The 26,928-nt window shown below is 41.2% G+C and overlaps 1 protein-coding gene across 1 annotated transcript in view; it reads right to left on the bottom strand.

Moving 5' to 3' along the window:
* LOC127414195 (pro-neuregulin-3, membrane-bound isoform-like) overlaps window positions 1-26,928 on the bottom strand; it is a 602,373-nt gene that overhangs the window by 25,299 nt on the left and 550,146 nt on the right. The window contains exons 5-6 of the mRNA XM_051652025.1: window positions 3,612-3,711; window positions 2,814-2,940 (exon numbers count right to left, since the gene is read on the bottom strand). Of these exons, the coding sequence (XP_051507985.1) occupies window positions 2,814-2,940; window positions 3,612-3,711 (227 nt within the window). The remainder of the gene's footprint in view (window positions 1-2,813; window positions 2,941-3,611; window positions 3,712-26,928) is intronic.

Raw genomic sequence — 26,928 nt, 5'->3', positions numbered from 1 at the left:
CGGTGAGTGTGTATTGAATCTTGATAGGGAACCCAAAAGGTTAAGACTGACTTTTAAATGTGATAGAATAATATTGCAGATCAATAACCTTATGACAAGATTTCACAGACCTCTTTAAGTATGTTGGAGCCTGAGGAGTCTCTATATAGTTTTCAAGTTAAGGCAAACATCAATTATAGATAAATGTGTTTACCTTTAAAAAAAAATTAATAAATAAATAAATTAAAAAAAGACTATGCCCTCTTAATGGGATAGTTCACCCAAAAATGAAAATTCTTTCATTATTTACTCACCCTCATGATATCCCAGGTGTGTATAACTTTCTTTCTTTACCAGAACATATTTGAAGAAATACAGAAAAATATCTTAGCTCAATAGGTCCTTAAAATGCAAGTGAATGGTGCTCAGATTTTTGAAGCTCCAAAAAGAACAGACAGTCAGCATAAACGTCATCCATATGACACCAGCTGTTAAATTAATCTAAACCAAAACCAACGAAGCTTCTGTACAGCATTCCTCCTTCTCACTTGTAAACAGTGCTGCTCTTCCGGCTGTGACTCATATGTGTCAGTTCTCACGTGCTTCAAATGCCAATGCAATTACGTCACATGTGCGTACCACTTCTGACAGGAAGCATGATTTAGAGTTAAAAAAAGTACTTAAATATTTATCTTTTTCGCACCAAAAGTGATCATGTCGATTTAGAAGACATTCATTTAACAGCTGGTGTCATATGGATGACGTTTATGCTGAATGTCTGTTCTTTTTGGAGCTTCAAAAATCAGATCACCATTCACTTGCATTTTAAGGACCTACTAAGCTATTTTTCTATTTTTCTTTCAAATGTGTTCTGGTGAAGAAAGTCATACACACCTGGGATATCATGAGGGTCAGTAAATAATGAGAGAATTTTCATTTCTGGGTGAACTATCCCTTTAATACAGCTTAACACAAGTGTTTCCCACAGTGTCAAATCTGATACATCTAGGGATGTTTCGATACCATTTTTTTAAAAATAAGTATGAGTACCGATACTTTCTTTTTGGTACTCGCTGATACCGAATCCGATACCTGTTTTTTATTATTATTATTATTTTATCATAATTTTCTGAAATATATTTAAAGTTTATGATTAAAATAGTGTTTAAATAAATGAATTCATTAAAACTTTAATCAGTTAAAAGTATAAGAATTCATTTTCAACATCATATTGTATTTTTTTATCAAACAGCACAATCCAAGATACAACATTGGAATTATTTTTGTCAAATGAAGTGCTGTATAAAAGAGCATCACAGATGTGAGATATTGCTTAAATATAATACAATTAATATTGATGTATAACTATTATTATTATTATTATTATTATTATTATAAGTAGTAGTAGTATAGTGAACTTTTTCCCTTTAAATTAATTTTTTTGGTTTATTTTCTGCCAGATCTTTTATTTTGAAGAGTTTCTGTGTTGTTATTACCATAGAGCTCTGACATTATGGCTTCTTAATCCAGAAAAGCTGGTCGCAACGTGATTCAAGGTGATTATTAAACTGCAAATGCTGCTATTTAATTAAATGAATATGTAGTCTGTATGTGTGTCGTGCTAAAAAGTGAATCAGTGCTCTGCCTGCTCTATCTGCTACAAACAGAGCATGTGATGCTCATGATGGTGTTTCCCATTTGAGTCAAGGAGCACTACAAGGTACAAGACACAACACCGGCTCCACACATTCACATGCACTCACATTTTAAGCACTGCACATGCAAACTATTTATTTATCTCAATATACGCAGCTTTTGCTGTCAAATAATTTCACTAGGATATAACATGATTTTGATTTGTGCGCTGAATGTTTAAATAATGACATTCATACGTCAGATGGTATAGGATTTTGGTACTGGAGCATTTTTACGAGCACGAGTACGAATACATGAGTGTGGTATCGGACCTGATTCCAATACCAGTATTGGTATCGGGACATCCCTAGATACATCACCTATATCGAATTCAAGGAAGTCAGCAAAACTGAGCATCAAGGAACAGTGTGAAATTAAATTGCCTACTTTAATTATGCTTTACTTAGTAAAGGTCAGGAGAAATAGTCACCGCAAGAGAAATTTGAGGTGATTCCATTATGTCTCATTGAAGTCAGACAAAATTTCAAAAATATTGATATTAGGGGGTTTTCTAATGCAGATATGTGTCCAGTGTTTGACAGGTCAATCTACCTATTCTATTTTCATTGGTACACTGTAATTGTTATTATTTGAAAAGACAGAAGTTGGAAAAACAAACTAGCCTCACAGGTTTTTGTCATCTGCTTGACTATCCTTGTCACTGGAATTTTTTTTATTGCATTGGCTGGCATTTGCATATCCCTTGACAGTGTGTGATTGCTGTAGCGATTAAACATCTCACTGTGTTTGAGTGACATTCAAATTACCACTGTGTTTGCCATGCAAATAGCCTGTATCAGCTTATCTGTGATGGATCTGCTGGCTGGAGCGATTGAGAGAGTGATGAATGTTAACAAAATCCTGCAAAGGGATGCAGGGAAGGTAATACACTGTCTACATTGTCTAAGAGATTGGACTGGCACACAGGCTCTGTGCTAAGAATGATCCAGTAATCACAAACCCTAAATAATTGACTAGCATGACTTCCATTATCAATGTGGCTGTCCTCAGAGAGTTACACATCCTAAACAGCTTTGACAGAGACAATACTGCTGTGAGCTGAGTGCTGTAAAGTGTCAACTGTTCCTGGTTCTGATTGCTGATGAGCAGAGAAGGAGATCTGTCACAGAGGTGCTTACTTTCTGGAGCTGCAGGCCTTGCTGTGGCCTGAGGCTGGGCTTGGGGGTCAGACTGGAAGAGGTGAGGCTGTAATTTTTCTGGTTGCGGCTCTCTTTCAAGTGGGCCTGGAGCTTTTCTCTCCGACTCCTGCAGGAGGCAACATAATGTGATTAGTGTATGGAAAATTATGGGCTGTGACGATATTTACTCATAAACAGGCACAAACAGATTTGTATGCACAGAGGCAAGTATTGAATGTGTAGAATAAAACAAAACAAAACGTATTAACTTAGAAATGAACTGATTTTGTATAAAAAAGTTCACTCAAATTGTTATGCTTATAATTTGTTATGAAAAAAAAAGAAAATAAAAGCAAAATAGGAGCATTGTCACAAGTGGACCCTGACTTGGAAACCTAAGTCTATTTATTTTTTTTATTTTTCTTTTGACAAATGCAGTTTTTAATGTACACTGAAAGTAGTGGCATAGGGCAGATGACTGGATGCTCGAAAGAAAAAAAAACTTTACAAATCATTGGAATCTTGTGCCTATAATGAGGACCTATAAGTTTCAACACATAGCAAAGTGAAGCATGCCATGGGCCAAAAATGTTTTAGTTCATTCCTGTTGGAAAGGTGGCCAATAGAGCTTTAGTGTGAAAGTAATTATGTTCCCTCCTCCAGTCATTATGTTTATGGGTTTCCATTGTGGTAGCTCTTTCCTCTAGCTTGTTAAATTATGCCCCTTTAAAAAAATAAACATAAATGATATGCCCTGGGGAAAAGCTCAAGCTTTGATTAATTCTGAAGTCCACTTACTTGTTCCGACAGTAGAGAGCCATACAGAGGGTGCCTAGAAAGCTGATCCCCATGGCAATACATGTGATAGACACTTGTCTTTTGTACACCTCCTTGCTCTCTGTTGGGACGAAACAAACAAAGGAAGGACATTGAGCAAAACATTCCCTGTTATACAAAAGCACGTTCATAGCACATTTTCAAATACTGTATGTCTACACAGGAACATTGGCAATGGATACAGTGCACAACTAAATGTTTGCTGTTGAAACAGAGTTACTGTAGCTAGAATAAGAGAATAAAACATGGTTCATTGCTCAACTGGGTGCTTAATTTTCCAAAATGCTAGTTTGCTATGTGAAACAATTCATGTGTAACAGCCAGGAAAAAACTGTTATCTCAACAACACAGTTGGAAATCAAGTCATGAAAGTAATTAGTTGAAAAGAGTAGAGTAATGGATGCTTTTCTTAGGGATGGATGGCACAGGACAAGTGTTAAATCCTAAATGGACACTATTATGTGTGAAAAATAGTAGCTGTCATTTCTCATATGAAAGAGTTAATCACGCCAGCCTTCACAACTATTAATAGGTAATCAATCAGATTATGCTCATACTTTACAAGAGGGTGCCACAAACTTCACATCAGAATGGGGATAATGAATGCGTGGGCTACGTGGTGTGAGTGTGACAAGAAATAAAACCATCACATGAGCTTCACAATGTCAGATTTAATGAAATCTGAAGAGCTTCTTCTTTATATTACCATGGCGAAGTCATCATGGCCAACCAAAACAATATAGATGCAATAGATTATTCTTAGATTCACTTTGACCCACAAACTCACTAAAAAGATAAATAAATGAGAGTGCAAGAACGAATCACGTCACATTTTTCTTTGTTGCTTTCATTACTTATTCATCTGCATGCTTTTTATGTTTTACAAATTGACTTACTATCCAATTATATCTGTGCCATTATACTGTATGTCCACCCTCACCATAATTAAGTGACTGAAAATCCTGGGACACAGAAAAAAAAGAGAGAGTGGTGGGATGTATTAGCTCATCCACTCTTTACATTCTCCTCCCACTCCAACACTTTACCTCATTCTCTTCCAGGTATCATTTCACAAATCATTTCTCTTTCAGGTATCATCTCTCAAAGAGGAGAAAGTGATGGGGAGGTTATGAGTGATGGGTTATGTTAATTTCTGTAACGTATGTTGGCTGGAACTGCTGACAATGATGACGATGACGAGGACGTAAAGATGAAGAACCCAAGTGCAGTTTATTTAGAGACTGTGAAAACCAATAACGCTGACTACAAACATGAAGCAATCATAACATGAAACTGGACTATAACGTGACTAGACTTGACTTGACTTGGCTTGACTTGACCATGGCTTGACAAACACATCCGATAACATTCAGTACTCCACAAATAGACAATGCAAACATGAGGGCTTAAACACAAGACATGGGAGAACATAAACCAATGAACAAACAGAACTGATAACAAGATAATTAAACAATAAACCAATGAAAACATGACACATGAACATGGAGAGAAAACAGAAATCACATGACTAGGGAAACAGGAACACATGACATGAAACAGGATCTAGAATTTCAAAATAAAAGACATGAATCAACAGAATACACCTGACATATCCCCCCCACTAAGGGGTGGCTCCTGACACCCCAACACATAAACAAAACACGTAATACATGACATAATTCACAGTTCTGTAGGGAGCGGGGGGGGGGGGGTGTGTGTGTCTTGAGGCATGGGGCGTGGTGTGGCGAGAAAGGGCGAGGGGCATGGGACCAGGGCAAAGTCCGTGGGAGGTGAAGCCATGAGAGGCTCGAGGGGCGGAGCCATGGAAGATGGAGCCGTGAGAGGCTTGAGAGGCGGAGACTTGGAACGTGGTGCCCGGAGAGTAGCCGAAGACTCGAAGGGCCAGGGTGGAGCTGATGGCAGGGAGGACCAAGGCGGTGCTAGAGGCTCGAAGGAGCAAGGCGGAGCTGAGGGATCGAAAGACCAAGGAGGAGCCAGAGGGACGAGGGACCCCGGCACAGCCAACAGGCTGAAGGACCGTAGTGGAGCCGAGGAAATGCCGAGCTGAGGCAATGTCGAGGGACCAACAGGCCAAAGCGAAGTCCAGGGCTCAGAGGGTCCAGGCGGGATCGGAGGGCCGAAAGTTCCCCTTGCCTGCTCAGGAGAACTAAAGGTGGGTATAAGGGTGGGAACCATCTCCAGGTCCCACTGCTCAGGTGTGACTGTGACATGGCATGGAGCAGGCTGAGGCGTCGCTGTGACGTGGCATGGAACAGGCTGAAGCGTCGCTGTGACGGGGCATGGAACAGGCTGAGGCGTCGCTGTGACGGGGCATGGAGCAGGCTGAGGCGTCGCTGTGACGGGGCATGGAACAGGCTGATGCGTCGCTGCGACGGGGCATGGAGCAGGCTGAGGCGTCGCTGCGACGGGGCATGGAGCAGGCTGAGGCGTCGCTGCGACGGGGCATGGAGCAGGCTGAGGCGTCGCTGCGACGGGGCATGGAGCAGGCTGAGGCGTCGCTGCGACGGGGCATGGAGCAGGCTGAGGCGTCGCTGCGACGGGGCATGGAGCAGGCTGAGGCGTCGCTGCGACGGGGCATGGAGCAGGCTGAGGTGTCGCTGTGACGTGGCATGGAGCAAGCTGAGGCGTCGCTGTGACGAGGCATGGAGCAGGCTGAGGCGTCGCCGTGACATGGCATGGAGCAGGCTGAGGCGTCGCCGTGACGTGGCATGGAGCAGGCTGAGGCGTCGTTGTGACGTGGCATGGAGCAGGCTGAGGCGCTCTGGCTCGGCGGCCATGTAGTGGACCTCTGGCTCGGCGGCGGCCATGTCGTGGAACTCTGGCTCGGCGGCGGCCATGTCGTGGAACTCTGGCTCGGGATCCGCCTCCCCCACAGTGAACGGGGAACCGATGAATCGAAGGGCGAGGTCGATATATTGAGCCAGGCTGAGGGAACTGTGATCGCCAGGCATCAAAAAAGAAATGGACTCATTCAGTCCAAATCTAAAACAACCCTTGAGGGCAACCTCATCAAAGTCCACCTGGCTGGCTAGACCGCAGAAGTCCTCAACATAGTCCTCCAGAGGACAATTCCCCTGACGTAAGCGCAGAAGCAAAACCGCTGGGTCCATGGGAGGTGGAGTATTCTGTAACGTATGTTGGCTGGAACTGCTGACAATGATGACGATGACGAGGACGTAAAGATGAAGAACCCAAGTGCAGTTTATTTAAAGACCGTGAAAACCAATAACCCTGACTACAAACATGAAGCAATCATAACATAAAACTGGATTATAACGTGACTAGGCTTGGCTTGGCTTGGCTTGGCAAACACATCCAATAACATTCAATACTCCACAAATACAGGTGCATCTCAATAAATTAGAATGTCGTGGAAAAGTTCATTTATTTCAGTAATTCAACTCAAATTGTGAAACTCGTGTATTAAATAAATTCAGTGCACACAGACTGAAGTAGTTTAAGTCTTTGGTTCTTTTAATTGTGATGATTTTGGCAAACATTTAACAAAAACCCACCAATTCACTATCTCAAAAAATTAGAATACATCATAAGACCAATAAAAACATTTTTTTTAGTGAATTGTTGGCCTTCTGGAAAATATGTTCATTTACTGTATATGTACTCAATACTTGGTAGGGGCTCCTTTTGCTTTAATTACTGCCTCAATTCGGCGTGGCATGGAGGTGATCAGTTTGTGGCACTGCTGAGGTGGTATGGAAGCCCAGGTTTCTTTGACAGTGGCCTTCAGCTCATCTGCATTTTTTGGTCTCTTGTTTCTCATTTTCCTCTTGACAGTACCCCATAGATTCTCTATGGGGTTCAGGTCTGGTGAGTTTGCTGGCCAGTCAAGCACACCAACACCATGGTCATTTAACCAACTTTTGGTGCTTTTGACAGTGTGGGCAGGTGCCAAATCCTGCTGGAAAATGAAATCAGCATCTTTAAAAAGCTGGTCAGCAGAAGGAAGCATGAAGTGCTCCAAAATTTCTTGGTAAACGGGTGCAGTGACTTTGGTTTTCAAAAAGCACAATGGACCAACACCAGCAGATGACATTGCACCCCAAATCATCACAGACTGTGGAAACTTAACACTGGACTTCAAGCAACTTGGGCTATGAGCTTCTCCACCCTTCCTCCAGACTCTAGGACCTTGGTTTCCAAATGAAATACAAAACTTGCTCTCATCTGAAAAGAGGACTTTGGAACACTGGGCAACAGTCCAGTTCTTCTTCTCTTTAGCCCAGGTAAGATGCCTCTGACGTTGTCTGTGGTTCAGGAGTGGCTTAACAAGAGGAATACGACAACTGTAGCCAAATTCCTTGACATGTCTGTGTGTGGTGGCTCTTGATGCCTTGACCCCAGCCTCAGTCCATTCCTTGTGAAGTTCACCCAAATTCTTGAAACGATTTTGCTTGACAATCATAAGGCTGCGGTTCTCTCGGTTGGTTGTGCATCTTTTTCTTCCACACTTTTTCCTTCCACTCAACTTTCTGTTAACATGCTTGGATACAGCACTCTGTGAACAGCCAGCTTCTTTGGCAATGAATGTTTGTGGTTTACCCTCCTTGTGAAGGGTGTCAATGATTGTCTTCTGGACAACTGTCAGATCAGCAGTCTTCCCCATGATTGTGTAGCCTAGTGAACCAAACTGAGAGACAATTTTGAAGGCTCAGGAAACCTTTGCAGGTGTTTTGAGTTGATTAGCTGATGGTATATCAAAATATTCTAATTTTTTGAGATAGTGAATTGGTGGGTTTTTGTTAAATGTGAGCCAAAATCATCACAATTAAAAGAACCAAAGACTTAAACTACTTCAGTCTGTGTGCATTGAATTTATTTAATACACGAGTTTCACAATTTGAGTTGAATTAATGAAATAAATGAACTTTTCCACAACATTCTAATTGATTGAGATGCACCTGTAGACAATGCAAACATGAGGGCTTAAATACAAGACATGGGAGAACATAAACCAATGAACAAACAGAACTGATAACAAGATAATTAAACAATAAACCAATGAAAACATGACACATGAACATGGAGGGAAAACAGAAATCACATGACTAGGGAAACAGGAACACATGACATGAAACAGGAACTAGAATTTCAAAATAAAAGACATGAATCAACAGAATACACCTGACAATTTCTCTGTTCTTTCATTTTAAGCCTGCTATTATTCCCCATACTTTTAAAGATATCATCAATCCTCTTAAAATATCTGTCTCTCTAAGTCTGACATGCCTCTGTACAACCTAAATAAATGTATTTCTTCATAAAAGTGAATATTTTACTTTGTACAGTATACATGATGCACAAAAAACACAAACAAAAACTGTTTGTTGGGTTAACTGTTGTCCTTTTTTGAAGCTTACAAGGATAATGTGTTTTGAATATATTTTACATTGATTGGACTCTGAAATATTGATATTTCAAATATAATTCTTATACTGATGTTGTATTGAGAGAATCAATCCTCAAATAATACTGGTACCAAGTGTTTTTTTAAGCATATGTTTATATGAAAATGAATGCCTATCATAAGCCATGAGGTTGAAAAATGTAACTGTGTTAGCAAACAGTCATGTAGGATAGTAACTCTGTGTGACACTTATGATTTTGCTAAATTAAAAGCTGTAGGGAATCGATCAAAAACAATTGATCATGTTGTTGTTAATAAAGAATAAATAAGTCATGATCATTTGCAGTTTATTTTGTGTAAATAATGGCTTTCAAAAATAAAATAAAATGGCTTTAAGTTCCCATTTTAACCTCAGAAATAACAAACACATTTTTTATTTAATAGAAGTATTTGTGGTATTGGCCTTGGAAGTAATTGGAATTCAATTGAAAATAAAATAAGCGCTATCACCACTATCATATGATAAGTGGGCAAAGGATTCATATCACGTAGACTAGTCCAAATCCCACAATTTTGTCTCAACTTTTACATTGTGTCCTTGAGAAAAGTACTTAATCGCCTGTTGGGTCCAGTGGCACACTTTTAAATGTGTGCTTCTGAACTTTGACCCCTCTTTTGTGAGTGCACAATATTGTGGTATCATTAGTTTTCGTAGACATTTGTATGCAAAGTGTTGGATACGTTTGGATAGGCACTGATGTGCATAATATCATCAATGTATGAACAGCTTCAACAACAAACCCTTTAATGGATTTACAACTTTAGGAACAATAAATCCCTATGGTTCATAGATGATTATACAACCATAAACAAAGAGTGCAAATTACTTCACTTTTATTAGTACCTCCTAGATTTAAGTTACAAATATATTTGACATTTTATAAATCTTTCAACAAAAATATCTTGAGAGTAAATATAATATAAATGAGAAATATAAATGAGAGTCCCACAGTCAGATTGTGTCTGAATATTGAATTTGGCCATTTGCGGTGGTACCCTTGTAAAGGTTACAGCTAATCTTCATAGGATTCATAAACATTTGTACAGTACGTCTACAAAGTCAAACAAACGTTAAAGGGTTGATATTATTTGTACATTTCAGTATCTATCCAAGCGTACAAAATACGCACACTTGTATAGATACACTGGCACTATTGCCACTTAAACCACAGCTGGATTTCATAATTACACATTTGCACTTCCACAATTGCCATATCTGCTGCTCTAATTGGATATATATGTAATTTCATCACTAATTGTTGAAAAAAGAATAGTTTTTCACATTCTATCAGGAAGATTTGCAGACTTGAGTGAAATTCAAGATGACATTTATTTGATGAATATAAAACAGAAAATGTAATGTCTCTCTTTGCTGTAAGCCCCGTCTGGCGGTCTGAAGAATTTGTACTCGGAACCATCATATCCTGCTGGAGATAGGAGGCAGGAGCGAGGAGCCTACCCCCGTGCAGAACGGGACTCAACTGGTGGTGGTGGAGTGGTGGAGGTTGCCGAGTTAGCACACTGAAACAGTAATGTGATAGATTGTGAGCAGACTTATAAAGCAATGGCTTACATGTTATTGGCTAGGAGTTACCTAGCTAATGGTGCGATGATGGACAGCTGCTAGTCTTCCCACTAGAACTACGCTGCACTTACATTTCCTGAAAAATGCAATTGTGGTAAATACGATCAATGAATTTAAGTCTGTAATTAAGTTGATTGCACCAATGATTTGGGAGCAACACAAAATGTATCTCAAATATGTGGTAACCAACGCAGGGATATATGCAACCGTCTCTGTAAAAAATTGTAAATTTGCCTCATATTGATTCATGCTGCCACAGATAGGAAATACTATACAACTACAAGACTCCTACTAATGACATCACTGCACTGCAAGCTCTGAATATTTTAGTCTTCTTGGACTTAAATGTGCCCAGCATATCACTAGAAGTCTGAGACACATTTTCAGTTAGCTGTGAGAGCATTCCAAGAAACTTAATTAAAGGGGTCATGTCATGAGGAATTACATTTTCCTTCATATTTTGACATATAAGAGGTCATTGTACTATTAAAACAAATGTGTCAGTTACTGATGTAACCTCCGTTCCCTGATGGAGGGAATGAGACATTGTGTCGATGTAGTGACATTAGGGGGTTCACTCTTGAGAGCCACAATGACCTCTGATTTATTCAGAAAAGGCCAATGAGAATTGGCGAGTGGAATTTGCATGCCACTCTCTGCCCCGGACATACGGGTATAAAAGGAGATGGCGTGCACCACTCATTCAGTAGCCGAGAGAGAGTCCCGACCATGTCAGCGGTCAGTTCAGCACTGTGGCAGGAGGGACACAACATCTCGTTCCCTCCATCAGGGAACGGAGGTTACATCAGTAACCAAGACGTTCCCTATCTGTCACTCACTCAATGTTGTGTTGATGTAGTGACACTAGGGGTCCCTATACTAAATACCACAGGCCCGATCTTTACCTGTTGGTACCCAGTAACACTCGGGCTGAAACTGGTTTTATGCGGAGGTTGTAGAACCTCGCAAAGGTATTGGGTGTAGCCCAACCTGCTGCTCTGCATATGTCTGTTAGAGAGGTGGCAATCTCCAGTGCCCAGGAGGACGCAACACCTCTGGTGGAGTGTGCCCGAACTCCCAAGGGGCACGGCAGTTCTTGTGATTGGTAAACCAAAGATATGGCATCCACAATACAAAGGGCCAGCCTCTGTTGAGACAGCCTACCCCTTCTGCTGTCCTCCAAAACAGACAAAGAGCTGCTCCGAGCATCTAAAGCTTTCCGTGCGGTCCAGATAGATGCATAGGGCACGAACTGGACACAACAATGATAAGGTCGGGTCTTCCTCCTCTGAAGGGAGCGCTTGCAGGTTCACCACCTGATCTCGAAAGGGAGTGGTGGGAATTTTAGGCACGTAACCAGGCCGAACTCCAGGCATTCGCTGGTGACAGAGAGCACCTGCAGGTCCCTAACCCTCTTGATAGAGGTGAGCGCTACCAGGAGGGCCATCTTCAGTGACAGAGTGCTGAGCTCGGCCTCCTCCAGGGGCTCAAATGGGGCTCTCTGTAAGGCACACAGGACCACAGAGAGATCCCAAGAGGGAATCATGTGCGGTCTAGGAGGATCCAACCTCCTCACGCCCTTGAGGAACCTGATGATCAGGTCGTGCTGCTGCGAGGGTCTCCCATCCAGTGTATCATGATATGCTGCTATGGCAGCCACGTACACTTTCAGGGTGGTGGGAGACAGCGGTCTCTCCAGCCCCTCCTGTAAGAAGGACAACACAGACCCAACTGCGCAAAGACGCCAATTCAGAGCGTACAGCCGCCTCATGGAGAGGGCTCTGGCCTGAGTGATCATGTCAATCGCCACTGGCAAAAGGCCTGCTAGGTCTTCCACATCCCATCCAGGAGCCAGACGTGGAGGTTCCAGAGGTCTGTCCGTGGGTGCCGGATCGTGCCCTGCCCCTGAGTGAGAAGGTCCCGCCTCAGGGGAATACGCCAGGGAGGGGCTACTGCCAGGAGCATCAGGTCTGAGAACCAAGTCTGGTTGGGCCAGTATGGCGCAGTATGGATGCTCCCCATCCTCCCTGACTCTGCACAACGTCTGTGCAACGAGGCTCACTGGGGGAAATGCGTATTTTCGCAGACACCGAGGCCAGATGTGTGCCAAGGCATCTGTGCCGAGGGGAGCCTTGGACAGGGAGTACCAAAGGGGGCAGTGAGAGGACTCTCCGGAGGCGAACATGTCCACCTGTGCCTCCCCAAATCTCTCCCAAATCAGCTGGACTACGTGGGGGTGGAGTCTCCACTCTCCGCAGAGCATTACCTGTTGTGAGAGCGCATCCGCTGCACGATTGAGGATGCCCAACATCTGCTGACTCCAAAAGAGGAGGCGGCGGGCGAGTTGCAACATGCGACATGAGCGTACGCCACCCTGGCGGTTTATGTACGCAATGATCGTTGTGTTGTCCGTCCGGATGCTTGCCCTGAATCAAAGGACAAAGTCTCCACAGGTCCAGGGATACTGCCAGCAACTCTAGGCAGTTGATATGCCATTGCAGGCGGGCCCCGTCCAGAGCCCCGACACTGCATGGCTGCTAACTCAGCGTCCACTTCGTCCTGAGCTCTACCGCCCGAGAGCGGGAGCTCAGTAGACTTGTCCACTTCTGAAAGCAGCAGCCCACCCTCTGATGCTGCGACCGATAACTCATCATCATCGCGAGCCCCGATCGAGACATTAAATCCACCCTGATGCGGAATGAGCCAGCGGATAGACTCCCATAGCCACTCCCAAATTGCCCATGGCGCTCGCCACCCCTGCCGCCTGTACTTCAACACAGGACAGACTGGGCTGGGGAGCAGCCGCGGTGGCTCTCTGCTTCACAAAGAAAGAAGAGAGCCATGACCGCAACTTTCTCATGGGCATATTCTCACAGTGAGAACATGTCCCATCCACAAATACTGTCTCAGTATGCTGGCGACCCAAGCACTTGAGACAGATTTTGTGGCCATCCGATGAGGAGAGATAACAGCCACACCCAGTAGCACAAAGGCGAAAGGACATCTTTAAAAAGACGCCAACCGTCTGTGTGAGCTCTTTTAGAGGAAATTACTCTTTTAAGAAATTGCTTTTTTACATCTGTGAAGTCAGCTGCCGAAGCGCCTAGTGGAAGAACAACACTCGACCGTGCGAGAATGAGACCGCTGATCTGCACCTTAAATCCAGCAGCATGTGAAACGATGTGATGGGACGAACACAATGCATGCATTTGGCTCCGAAGAACAAATCTGAATGAGTGGTGCACGCTGTCTCCTTTTATACCCATATGTCCGGGGAGGAGAGTGGCATGCAAATTCCACTCGCCAATTCTCATTGGCCTTTTCTGAATAAATCAGAGGTGATTGGGGCTCTCAAGAGCGAACCCCCTAGTGTCACTACATCGACACAACGTCGAGTGAGTGACAGATAGGGAACTAAGTTTTAGACTTATTCATGAGAAGCATCAATTCGGATTTATAAAAATGTTTTGGCACATTTTCTCTATGGATTCTTGTGAGAACCAAGATTCAGGCTTTGCAAGGAAACTTGTATTCAAAGATGAAGCAGTGCCAACTATACTGGACACGACAGTAATGCCGGTGAATCACAAATGTTTTTCTAATGTTTAATTTGCCTGAGTTTGTTTGATGTTTGATTAATTATATTGTAATTATAAATGCATAATAACCTATGATCAGAACTCCAATGCGGAGCAGATTGTACATATTTCACACTTACCAAAGAAATTCTTCACGAAGTATCGATTTGAAATTAAATAATTTATTATGTTAGAAGAATGCGGAATGCAACAAAAGACAGTGGTAAAGTATATGCTATTAAGGCTGCTAGCTGTCTTAACTGTCTCGTGTTAGCAAGGATGTCCTGTATTTTCGCCAAAATGAACTTGTCAGGACACCCTTTGTCCCGTGATTAAGCGACTATTCAATTAAGGGAGACCCCCATTTAGGGTTGACCGGGAAATTGATTGTGCGAGGGAATCCTCACCCGGCGAACATCTCGTATTTGTAGACATGGGAAGTGTATAAATAAGAAGAAAGACAGGGGAAACCTTCAAGCCCACACTGTCTCTTATAACTCTCTTTACAGCTGAATACAGATTTATTAGCCTTTCACATTCATGACTTGTGTTAGTGTGGACTATTTTGACTGTTGTCAGCTTTACATTGCATTATTTTATCACCAAACCTTGTGTTTGAATGATTTAAAAAAAAAAAAAATACAAAAAAAAATACAAAAAAAATAATAATATATATATATATATATATATATATATATATATATATATATATATATATATATACATATATTATATATATATATATATATATATAATATATATATATAGATATATATATCACAAAGTTAAATTTTATTTTGGTAAGGCATAAATTCAAACGTCTCTTTTCTTTGCTGACCACTGCTCTGTAAGCACCAAATAGCCTCAAACTTTATATCAAATCTTACCATGGGTTGTTAGCTTTAAAATTAGTTAAATAAATCACTTGTTTACTTGTTTGTTAGCTTGCTTGGGTGAATAATCCATTGTTGTCAGAAGCCAAGATATTCAACAAAACAGTGTGGAAGCTCTCAGCACTTCAAAAAACTTGTCTATGGGTAAGTGCTAAAATTTGTTAGAGCTACGTTTCAAATCTGTATAATGTGATGGAAGGTGATAGAGGAAAAAAAAAAAATTCTACAACCCCAAACAATTCCAAAAAAGTTGGGACAGTATGAAAATGCTAATAAAAACAAAAAGGAGTGATTTGTAAATTATATTCACCCTTTGCTATATTGAAAGCACTACAACTAAACTGTATTACCTTGTGAATTTCATTGTTGTTTTATATACAGTAATTTCAAATCAGATGATTGCAACACACTCCAAAAAAGTTTTGACAGTCGAGCGTTTACCACTGTGAAACATCACATTTCTTCTAATAACACTTATTAAGCATTTAGGCACTGAAGACACAAGTTTTACATTTAAAAAGTGGATTTTCCCCCATTCATCTATTATGCAGGTCTTCAGCTGCACAATTGTACGGGGTCTTTGTTGATGTATTGTGCACTTCATAATGCACCACACATTCTCTGCTTAACAGTTTTTATTGATTCACATAATTGACAAAGAAAAGCAAAACATATATTCACAGAATCAACATTTAACCCCCATTATTCCCTTTCCCCCTCCCAATCCCCAACCCCACCCTGACCCTCAACAAATATCCCTGTGGTCACACTTGAATATACACACACACACACACAAATAAATAAATAAATAAATAAAAATGAAAAAAGAAAGAAAAAAGAATATATATATATATATATATATATATAGTATAGTATATATATATATATATATATATATATATATATATATATGTAGTGTAGTTTTAAATGTGTATGATTATTTTATATATATATATATATATATATATATATATATCATACACATTTAAAACTACACTTCTCTCACCACTGCTCCTCTCCGAGAGCCCTCCAAGAAGGCCAAGTAGCTGCCCCATTTTTTATTAAATGAATCTAAATTGCCTAGCCTTCTACATAACATTTCCTCGAATGCCACCACCCTCCCCATCTCTGTACACCACTCTTGAAAGGAGGGAGCTCCAGCTGACTTCCATCCCCAAAGAACAATCTGTCAGCAAATCACAACACTGGCTAGGACAATTTTTTTTTATATATCTATCCCCTATATTAATGACTGCCTCATCGCCTAAAATACAGAGTCTGGGGCAAAATGAAATTTGAGTGCCCAATATGTCACACATAAAACTCTGAACCCTCAACCTAAATTCTTGGATCTTAACACACCACCAAAAAACATGGGTTGTGTCCCCATTTTCTGATTGGCATCGCCAGCAGGTGGGTGTGTCATTCAGACCAAGCCTATACAATCTAGTGGGGGTCCAATAGAATTGATGTAAAATCTTAAATTGCATAAATCGCACCCTTGCATCTCTAGATGTAGACTTGACATTTTTTTAGAATCCTAGCCCACAATCCCTCCTCCAATACCAAGTTTAGATCTTTCTCCCATAATCTCTTGCGAGAAGCCGAAGCTCCGTCCCCCAGACTCTGAATTAGCAGGGAGTAATACACTGATGCCTCATGACCTTTTCCAAAAGCAGTAATCACCACTCCCAGAGTATCTGCCGCTTTAGGGGGGTGTATGCTAATCCCAGAAATAGTACAGAGTAGGTGGCGCAGCTGTAAATACCTAAAGAACTAACACCTGGGAATCCCAAAATACTGAACCATATTTTCAAAGGATCTCAAAACTCCACTCTCATATAGGTCACCAAGCGTATTAACCACCCTCTCAATCCACTCCGTCCAGTAGAAAGGGGACTTATTAATATATAATTTTGGGTTCAGCCATATGCTTTTTAAATAAATGTCCAAATTAAACAGTCTGGACACTTTTGTCCATACTGAGTGCAAATGCGAGATAATGGGGTGTAAATTAACTTCTCCGGTTAGTTTGATAGCAAGCCTTTGTAATGGCAAAATAGGGGCAAGAACTTCCTGTTCAATACAAAACCAGGGAGGGGCTATCTCAGGTGGAAGCGACCAATGAGCCAAATGTCTGAGACCGAATGCATAATAATAAAACAAAATAGCCCACCTTTGTCAATCTGGCCTATGCAACTTACTGAAATGTAATCAGGGACGTTTACCATTCCAAATGAAGGACTTCGCTATGCTATCAAATTGCTTGAAATAAGAGAGGGGGACATCTATAGGGAGAGACTGTAGCAGGTAGTTGAATTTTGGAATACAATTCATTTTAATAACATTAACCTTCCCAATCATAGATAAATGTACTGAAGCCTACCTGTCAACATTGCTCGAAAACCTTTTTATTAAAGGGTCAAAATTAACTAACTAAATCACACAACTTTGCTGGGAATAAAATAACCAAATACTTACAGCTGAAAAGCCATTACCAGATTAAGACCAATTAACTCTGTATCCTGAGAACTTAATGATTCTGTGGGGGCAAGGCATAGATCTAGCGGGGTCAGAGACAAATAATAAAATATAATCTGCGTGAAGTAAAAGCTTATGCACTACGACTCCTGCCACCACCCCTGGAAAATCATCATCCTTTCTTATCGTGGCTGCTAATGGTTCCAGGGCAAGACAGATCAATAAGGGGGAAAGAGGGCAACCCTGCCGGGTGCACCTATCCAGAATAAAATAATCTGAAATTAATCCATTCGTTTGTACTGCCGCTTCCGGGTGTCTATAAAGTAACTTAATCCATCCAATAAAAGTATTCCCAAACCCGTACATTTCCAAAATCTTAAAAAGATAATCCCATTCTACCATGTCAAACGCCTTTTAGGCGTCAAGTGATATGGCAGCGACTAGAGTTTGATCATTCGCCACTGATCACATAATATTGATGAAACTACTAATGATATCAGAAGAGCTACGGCCCCAAATAAACCCCACCTGATCTATATGTATAAGAGTATATTTACTTAATCAGTTAGCCAAAAATTTTGACAATATTTTAACATCTAGCTGGGAAATTGGACGTTAACTCTTACACTCGATTGGATCTTTGTCCTTTTTAAGAATCAGACTGATCCGGGCTTGTGTCATGGTTGGCAGAAGCTTTCCATTCTTCTAGCAAGAAAAATTCTCTGAGGCCATTAGATGACATTCTGCACTTCAGCTCTGCCTCTGCACTTTTAATATTCCCTTCCAATTCCACAAGTTCTTGTGCTTTGGATTTTTTGGTGAAAGCGGCATACTTTGTAATCTGGCCCCTAAGAACCTCCTTAAATGCCTCCTGAGCCATGCCCACAGAGGATGCTGAGGACCAGTTGGTCTCCATATTGACACTGATTTCAGCCTTTAGCATTTGTTGGAATTCAGAATTTTGCAAGAGGGATACATTAAAGCGCCAACTATATGATTTCCTTTTCTTCGTATGCAGCACCTCTAAACACACCAGGGCATGATCTGAGACTAAAATGTTTCCAATTGAGCAATCAACAACAGATACAATGAGGGACTTAGATATATATAAAAAAAAATCTATTCTAGAGTACATCTTATGGACTGATGAAAATGTATAGTCCCTACCAGATGGGTTCAAAAGTTGCCAGATATCTGCAAGACAAAGATTGTTACACATCCTGTGAAGCGTCAATGTTGCTCTAGGAGGCTTGCACACTTTTGCTTCACTATGATCAAGGACTGAGTCCTTCAAAAGATTAAAGTCTCCTCCCAATATTATATCATGAGGGGTGCCAGCGGCTTATAACATCCCTTCAAGATCTATAAAAAAGCCCTGATCATCGACATTAGGTGCATAAGAATAGCCAAAATAAGACTTTGTCCCTGAATTTCAGCTAAAGCAATAATGACTCTTTCGGATTTATCTTTACTCTGTTTGAGACATTTGAATTGTAGATGTTTACTTATCAGTGTAATGACTCCCCTGCTCTTACTCAAGCCAGCACTATAAAAAAATAAATAAAAAATAAATGCCCACCCCATATCTTTCCAAATCTTTCAGCTTCCTGCGGAGAAAGGTGTGTTTCTTGAAGAAACACTATATCATATTTATTACGCTTAAGAAGATAAATAACCTTCCTTCTTTTTATGGGGTGCCCCAGCCTATTCACATTCCACGTGGAGAGAGATAATCCATTCATATTAACATTTGACATACTGGTCAAAAGCTTTGAAACACTTATTCTTTATTATATTCCAACCCCCCCCCCCCCCCCACACACACACACATTTTAGAATAATAGTAAAGTCATCAAAACTATGGAATAACATAAATGGAACTATGGGAATTATGTTGTGACTAAACAAAATCCAAAATAAATCAAAACTGTGTTACATTTTAGCATCTTCATAGTAGTCACCCTTTGCCTAGAATTTGCAGACATGTACTCTTGAAATTTTCTCAACCAACTTCTTGAGGTATCACCCTGGGATGCTTTTTAAACAGTATTGAAGGAGATCCCATATATGCTGGGCACTTATTGGCTGCTTTTCTTTATTATTTGGTCCAAGTCATCAATTTCAAAAACTTTTTTAAAATTACATTTTAGTTTTATAATGAAATAAATTAATATGGTGGCACAATTATATTTTTGTCTACAAAACTAATTTCAAACATTTAAGCATACGCTTTCAGATCAAAAGATTGTTAGGATCATGAGAAACGTTTCAGTCGTGTTTCAAAACTTTTGACTGGTAGTGTATAAGAAAAAATAGATTGTGTGTCAAAGACAAGATTATAATGACCACATTTCAACATTAGTGCAACAATCAGACCCCGAACATCCCTTAGAACCAAAAAAAACGAAAAAAGAAAAACATGCGCATTAACCCCGCGCACGACAGCGCCAACTGGTGTCCATCCCTCCAAACTCAAACAGTCCATGCATGCCTGCGAGAGCCCCCGCGACAACCTTGCTGTTGGATTTCTCAAGTCCGGTGTTTCTATACACATTTTGTGAGACAGAATTACACAGCACAATATAATCTATAAAACAAACTCCAGCCAATAGGCAGAATAAACACAAAGAGCGTGTAGATTCTTCCATAAAACTGTCCTGAAGGTGTGTTATTCTACAAAATAAACTCCAGCCGCTAGGCAGAACCAGCACAAAATGAACATGGAGAATCTTCAAACAGTCAAACGAACGTTCAGTGAGCTGGTCCACTCAGCTGCAACATGAGTAAGCAAATGACTGACTTACTCCAATGACTTTGCAAGAAATAATCCACAAAATAAACTCTAGCTGATAGGCGGAATAAGCACAAAGAGCATATAGATTCATCCATAAAACTGTCCCGAAGGTGTGTTGCTCTACAAAATAAACTCCAGCTGCTAGGCGGAACCAGCACAAAAAGAGTGCACAGAATCTTCAAACAGTCAAGCGAACGTTCAGTGAGCCGGTCCACTCAGCTGCAACATGAGTAAGCAAATGACTGACTTACTCCAATGACTTTGCAAGAAATACTCCACAAAATAAACTCTAGCTGATAGGCGGAATAAGCACAAAGAGCATATAGATTCATCCATAAAACTGTCCCGAAGGTGTGTTGCTCTACAAAATAAACTCCAGCTGCTAGGCGGAACCAGCACAAAAAGAGTGCACAGAATCTTCAAACAGTCAAGCGAATGTTCAGTGAGCCGGTCCACTCAGCTGCAGGGTGAGTACCACAATATGACATACTCACTCCATTGACTTTCTGAAGGACATCGCTTGCTGTGGGCATGTGAATGTTTTACGGCCATCCTTAGCATCTCTTCTCAATTTGGCAGGGAATATCAGTGCAAAAGTGACCTTCCGTTGATGTAAAAGTTTCTTGCATTCCTTGAATCGATCGCATTTCACTCTTGTCGAGTTCGCAAATTCTGGGAACAAGAAAATGCTGTGGTTCTTCCAAGAAAGACTTCCTTTACTCCTCACCTCATGTAACACAAGATCTTTATCGGATGATCTCAGAAATGTGGCCAGAACTGATTGGGGCCTGTCTCCCTCAGCGGATCGCCGAGCCGGAACCCTGTGAGCTCGCTTGATTTCCAGCTTATGGCTTGCTATGTCGAGCAGACTCAGGCCCATCCAGGAATTCCACCATATTCTGTCCTTCCACTCCCTCAGGGACTCCCACGATATGGACGTTATTCTCCCAGACACACTCCAAATCCACCTTGGTCGCTAGCGGATTAGCAGATAATTCCCTCTCCGATGACTCTAGATAATCGATCTGTTTCTCAACATCCCCACTCTTGTGACCACATCAGTAAGTTTAGCCTCCATGACAGTGATCGATCAACGTATCACAGCAAGATCCTCCAAGTCAGCAATGATCTTCGTCAACATTGCCGACATGTTCAACATCTCTCGCCGCATTTCCCGCATCTCTCCGACCAAATCGACTCCCAGTCCATTGACCTGCTCAGGGATGTCAGCTTGAGCACGTAAATGTCTTTAATGTCTCCAGAGCCTGAGGATTTTGAATTCTTTGACATATTGTCCTCCTAGAACAGTTATGGAACAGAGTGTATCGAATCTCACCGGTTTATGTCATAAAAAGTATTAAAACTAGCAAAGTGCACAGAGCTCACCATTCACACGTCCGATCCTCACATGGCGTCACGTGACTCCGCACCACACATTCTCAATTGGAGATGGTCAGGACTTCAGGCAGGCCAATATAGCACCCGCACTCTCTGCTTATTCGGCCAGTATGTGGTTTGAAGTTGTCCTGCTGAATATTCCGGGACATCCCTGGAAAAGACGGTGCTGGATGGAAGTATATGCTGCTCCAAAATTATTACATATCTGTCTGCATTAATGGTGCCCTTACAGATGTGTGAGTTACCCACTGCACTGATGCACCTCTGTCCCATACAGACACTGGCAGTGTTGGTCAGGATGGTCCTTTTCCTCTTTGGCCCGGAGAACACAACGGCTGTGTTTTTCAAAAACTATTTCAAATGTGGATTCATAAAACACGGTTCTTCTTTCCATCTAAGATGAGGCCGAGCCCAGAGAAGTCGGCAGCGCTTTTGGACAGTGTTGATGTAGGACGTCTTATTTGTATAGTAAAGTCTTAACTTGCATCTGTGGATGCAGCAGCGAATGGTGTTTACTAAAGTAATCCCAAGCCCATGTTCATCCATTACAGATGAATGATGTTTTTTAAGACAGTGATTTCTGAGGGATCAGAGATCACGCAACACACTCTCACGGCGAAATCATCAGAATTTGTATGACTTTTCTAAATTTGGCTAATTCGTATGATATTGTGTGACTGCACTCGTTTGAATTCCTATGACTTTCACTACAGCCAATGACGTTGCTGGACATCGTTTCCATCTAATGCATGACAGTTACTTGCTTCTGTCACACACAACAGCTTCCTATCATGTTTACACACTCTACTGATTGATTAAGTTTAGATAAGGGGTTTGAGTAAGGGCATAATATTAATAAGTATGTCCTTAACGCCTCTTGCGCGGAACTCACACTTCTGCATTAGACATCCAGGAATTTACACGTGATGAAGTCGTACGAGTTTATGCGGACAACATCGTGCGAGGCCACACAAAATAGCCAACTTGTAAATCATGTAAAAATTTTCATGAGATTGGGTTGGATCACGCACATTCAGAAGTTGTTTTCGTCTTGGCCTTTACTCACCGAGATTTGACCATATTCCTTGAATATTTGAACTATATTGTGCACTTTAGAGGGTGAAATGCCCAAAATCCTTCCAATTTACCTTTGGGGAACATTGTTCTCAAAGTGCTGGATTATTTGCTGAAGCATCTGTTGGAAAATTGACAAGTCTCAAATGATCCTTACTCTTGAAGGACTAGATTGTTTTTGGAGGCTCCTTATATACTATGACATGATTGCCTCACCTGTTTAACATCTCCTGTTTCACATTGCCTTGTTATTTTAACTCGTCGAATTGTTATTAGTCTTAAATTGCTCCCGTCTCAACTTTTTTTGTAGCGTGTTTAAATCATCTAATTTGAAATGACTGTACATAAAAAAATACAAAAATAAATAATAATAATAATAATAATAATACTAATAATAATAATGAAATTCACAAGGTAAAATATTATAAACTCAGCAAAATATAAATGTCCCTTTTTCAGGACACTGTATTTTAAAGATAATTTTGCAAAAATCCAAATAACTTTACAAATCTTTATTGTAAAGGGTTTAAACAATGTTTTCCATGCTTGTTCAATGAACCATAAACAATTAATGAACATGCACATGTTGTTAAGACACTAACAGCTTACAGACGGTAGGCAATTAAGGTCACAGTTATAAAAACTTTGGACACTAAAGAGACCTTTCTACTGACTCTAAAAAACACCAAAAGAAAGATGCCCAGGGTCCCTGCTCATCTGCGTGAACATGCCTTAGGCATGCTGCATGGAGGCATGAGGACTGCAGATGTGGACAGGACAATAAATTGCAATGTCCATACTGTGAGACACCTAATACAGCGCTACAGGGACACAGGAAGGACAGCTGACTGTCCTCGCAGTGGCAGACCACGTGTAACAACACCTGCACAGGATCGGAACATCCGAATATCACACCTGCGGGACAGGTACAGGATGGCAACAACAACTGCCTGAGTAACACCAGGAACGCACAATCCCTCCATTAGTGCTCAGACTGTCTGCAATAGACTGAGAGAGGCTGGACTGAGGGGCTTGTAGGCCTGTTGTAAGGCAGGTCCTTACCAGACATCACCGGCAACAACGTCGCCTATGGGCACAAACCCACCTTCGCTGGACCAGACAGAACGGCAAAAAGTGCTCTTCACTGCACCGGGTTTTGTCTCACCAGGGGTGATGGTCGGACTCGCGTTTATCGTAGAAGGAATGAGCATTACACCGAGGTCTGTACTCTGGAGCGGGATCAATTTGGAGGTGGAGGGTCCATCATGGTCTGGGGTGGTGTGTCACAGCATCATCGGACTGAGCTTTTTGTCATTGCAGGCAATCTCAACACTGTGCGTTACAGGGAAGACATTCTCCTCCCTCATGTGGTACCCTTCCTACAGGCTCATCCTGACATGACCCTCCAGCATGACAATGCCACCAGCCATACTGCTCGTTCTGTGCATGATTTCCTGCAAGACAGGTATGTCAGTGTTCTGCCATGGCCAGCGAAGAGCCCAGATCTCAATCCCATTGAGCACGTCTGGGACCTGTTGAATCGGAGGGTGAGGGACATTCCTGGACATTCCCCCAGGAATGTCCAGGAACTTGCAAGTGCCTTGGTGGAAGAGTGAGGTAACATCTCACAGCAAGAACTGGCAAATCTGGTGTCTTATTTGTTGAATCTTTTTATGTTCATACAAATATTTACACATGTTAAGTTTGCTGAAAATAAAAGCAGATGAAAGTGAGAGGACGTTTCTTTTTTTGTTTTTGTTTTGTTTTTTGTTGAGTTTATAATGTTTAGTTGTAGTGCTTTCAATATAGCAAAGGGTGAATATAATTTACAAAGCACTCCTTTTTGTTTTTATTATCATTTTTCATACTGTCACAACTTTTTCGTAATTGGGGTTGTAGTACTTCCTGCCATCCAGTGGAATAAATGAAGACTTTTTGCTTGAAAATTGAGGACACAGAACTGAAATGGCAATTTTTGTAATTGAAAAAATTTAAAATTTAATAATGTCATTTTTCAACAACAAACAAATTTCTTTCATAAAATTCTAAGCATATTTATTAATTATTTAAAAAATTGTCTTAACATTTAGGGGGTTATCTGTAAAATGAGACCATTTTTATGAAATTAGTCCACTGTATTTGTGAACAGGGAGCTTTTAAATTTGAATGTGAAAATTTTCTGGCGGCAGCCCAAAAAGCCTGCAGAGCGTAGGATGTTAATTCTGTACTACAGGTAAAATGGAGCATTTCAGACAGAGGGCTAAACACAGGGTAGAAAAAGGTAATGTAATACTACATTATGACTATTTTATTGTGCAAGACTTTACTAACATAATAAGTCCACATAATAAGGCTTATATAATGACAATGTACTGTATTTGTTGATCATAAGAGAAAGTTAATGCAGCTCTAAGTGTGCACCCAGGCTTAATTATTAATCATTCTAAATTACTAAATCAGCTAAATCTGTAATCAGTGTAAAGATGGGGTGAAGAAAACAGGTAAGTGATCAAGTGACAGAACCCCCTGTTATAGAGACACATGCCAATGTAGGCCACAAGATCCCAATTCCAAATAAAGTGTGATATTTGCGACAGGTCCTAGAATAATACGGATTTGTGCCCAACAAAAAAATTAAAAGTCACTTTTTCTCATTTATCACACTTACAAGCCTTTTGCCATTGCTTGCAGCTTAATAATAGAGCATCTTTATTTAGCTGTATAATTCCACTTGGTATCACATATTCTCACAAGTTACTTAGCTTGCTCTCACAGCTGTACAATTCAAAGGGGTCATGTCATGGATTTGCATGTGAAAATGATCGGTGGAGAACTTGCGGCAAGTTTGTGGCAAATTTGCCATGAACTCTTGATTTTGAAGGGCACCGTTTTTCAACAACACTGTTTTTTTCAACAGACAGTTTTTATTTGTATTATTATTATATATTTTTTTGGCTTCTCTTCTGCCAGGCCTGAGGGTATGTATATAGGCATACATGAATACAGGCATTTATTTTTCAAATTGTGTTACAACAAAAACATACATAACATCCATGCTGAACCATTAAATGGGTTCACTATATATATATATAATAGATAAAGATAAAGGAGAAAGCAGGAACCGGTTTCCACAGTTCACGTAAGTCCGATTTATTCACAAATAACCAGCAATCGCTGTTCAGCATCACTCAAATAAACAGTCTGCTTTTCAGCTTCACACAACACAAGACTCTCTCTCAGGGGACAGACACGAAGACTCTGGTCTGCCTGTCTCTCTCCTCTCTCTGTAAACTGGCCGTCTTTTTATCTCCCCCAACTCTCACTGTGAACATAGAGATGGTAATTAGTCACAATTCATCTCAGGTGGATGTCCTTACTGCTTTCTCTCTCCCCAGATGGGTGCTCGACCACGCCTTCACCTCCACATACCCTCACCACCCAACTCAGGCTGGGGGAACTGTCCAGACTGCCCACACCCCCCCTTTTTTGGAGAGGAAGTCCACGACAGCCATCTGTGCCCCCGGTCTGTGGACCACCTTGAACTTAAATGGCTGGAGTGCCAAATACCAACAGGTGATCCCGGCATTGGCATCCTTCATGCGGTGGAGCCATTGGAGCGGGGCATGGTCCTAACAGAGGGTCAATGCTTGTCCCAACAAATAGTAGTGGAGAGTGAGGACCACTCACTTGATGGCCAAACACTCCTTCTCTATGATGCTGTACTTCGTCTCTCTCATAGAGAGCTTTCGACTAATGTACAGCACTGGGCGCTCCTCCACCTCTTGGGACAGAACAGCACCCAGCCCCCTGTCCTATGCGTCTGTCTGTAAAACAAAAGGGAGATAGAAATCAGGGGAATGCAGAAGTGGCCTGCCACAAAGTGCAGCTTTTACCTGCGTGAAAGCTTGTTGGCATGATGCCATCCACTAGACCGAGTCTGGGGCTCCCTTTTTAGTAAGATCAGTCAGCAGGCTGGTGATGTCGGAAAAATTAGGCACAAACCTTCGATAGTAACCGGCCAGCCCCAGA

The sequence above is a fragment of the Myxocyprinus asiaticus genome, chromosome 23 (genome assembly GCF_019703515.2).
Source record: "Myxocyprinus asiaticus isolate MX2 ecotype Aquarium Trade chromosome 23, UBuf_Myxa_2, whole genome shotgun sequence".
Taxonomy (NCBI): Eukaryota; Metazoa; Chordata; class Actinopteri; order Cypriniformes; family Catostomidae; genus Myxocyprinus; species Myxocyprinus asiaticus.
Note: the sequence above shows the minus strand (reverse complement) of the source record. Positions and strands in the feature narration are given on the sequence as shown.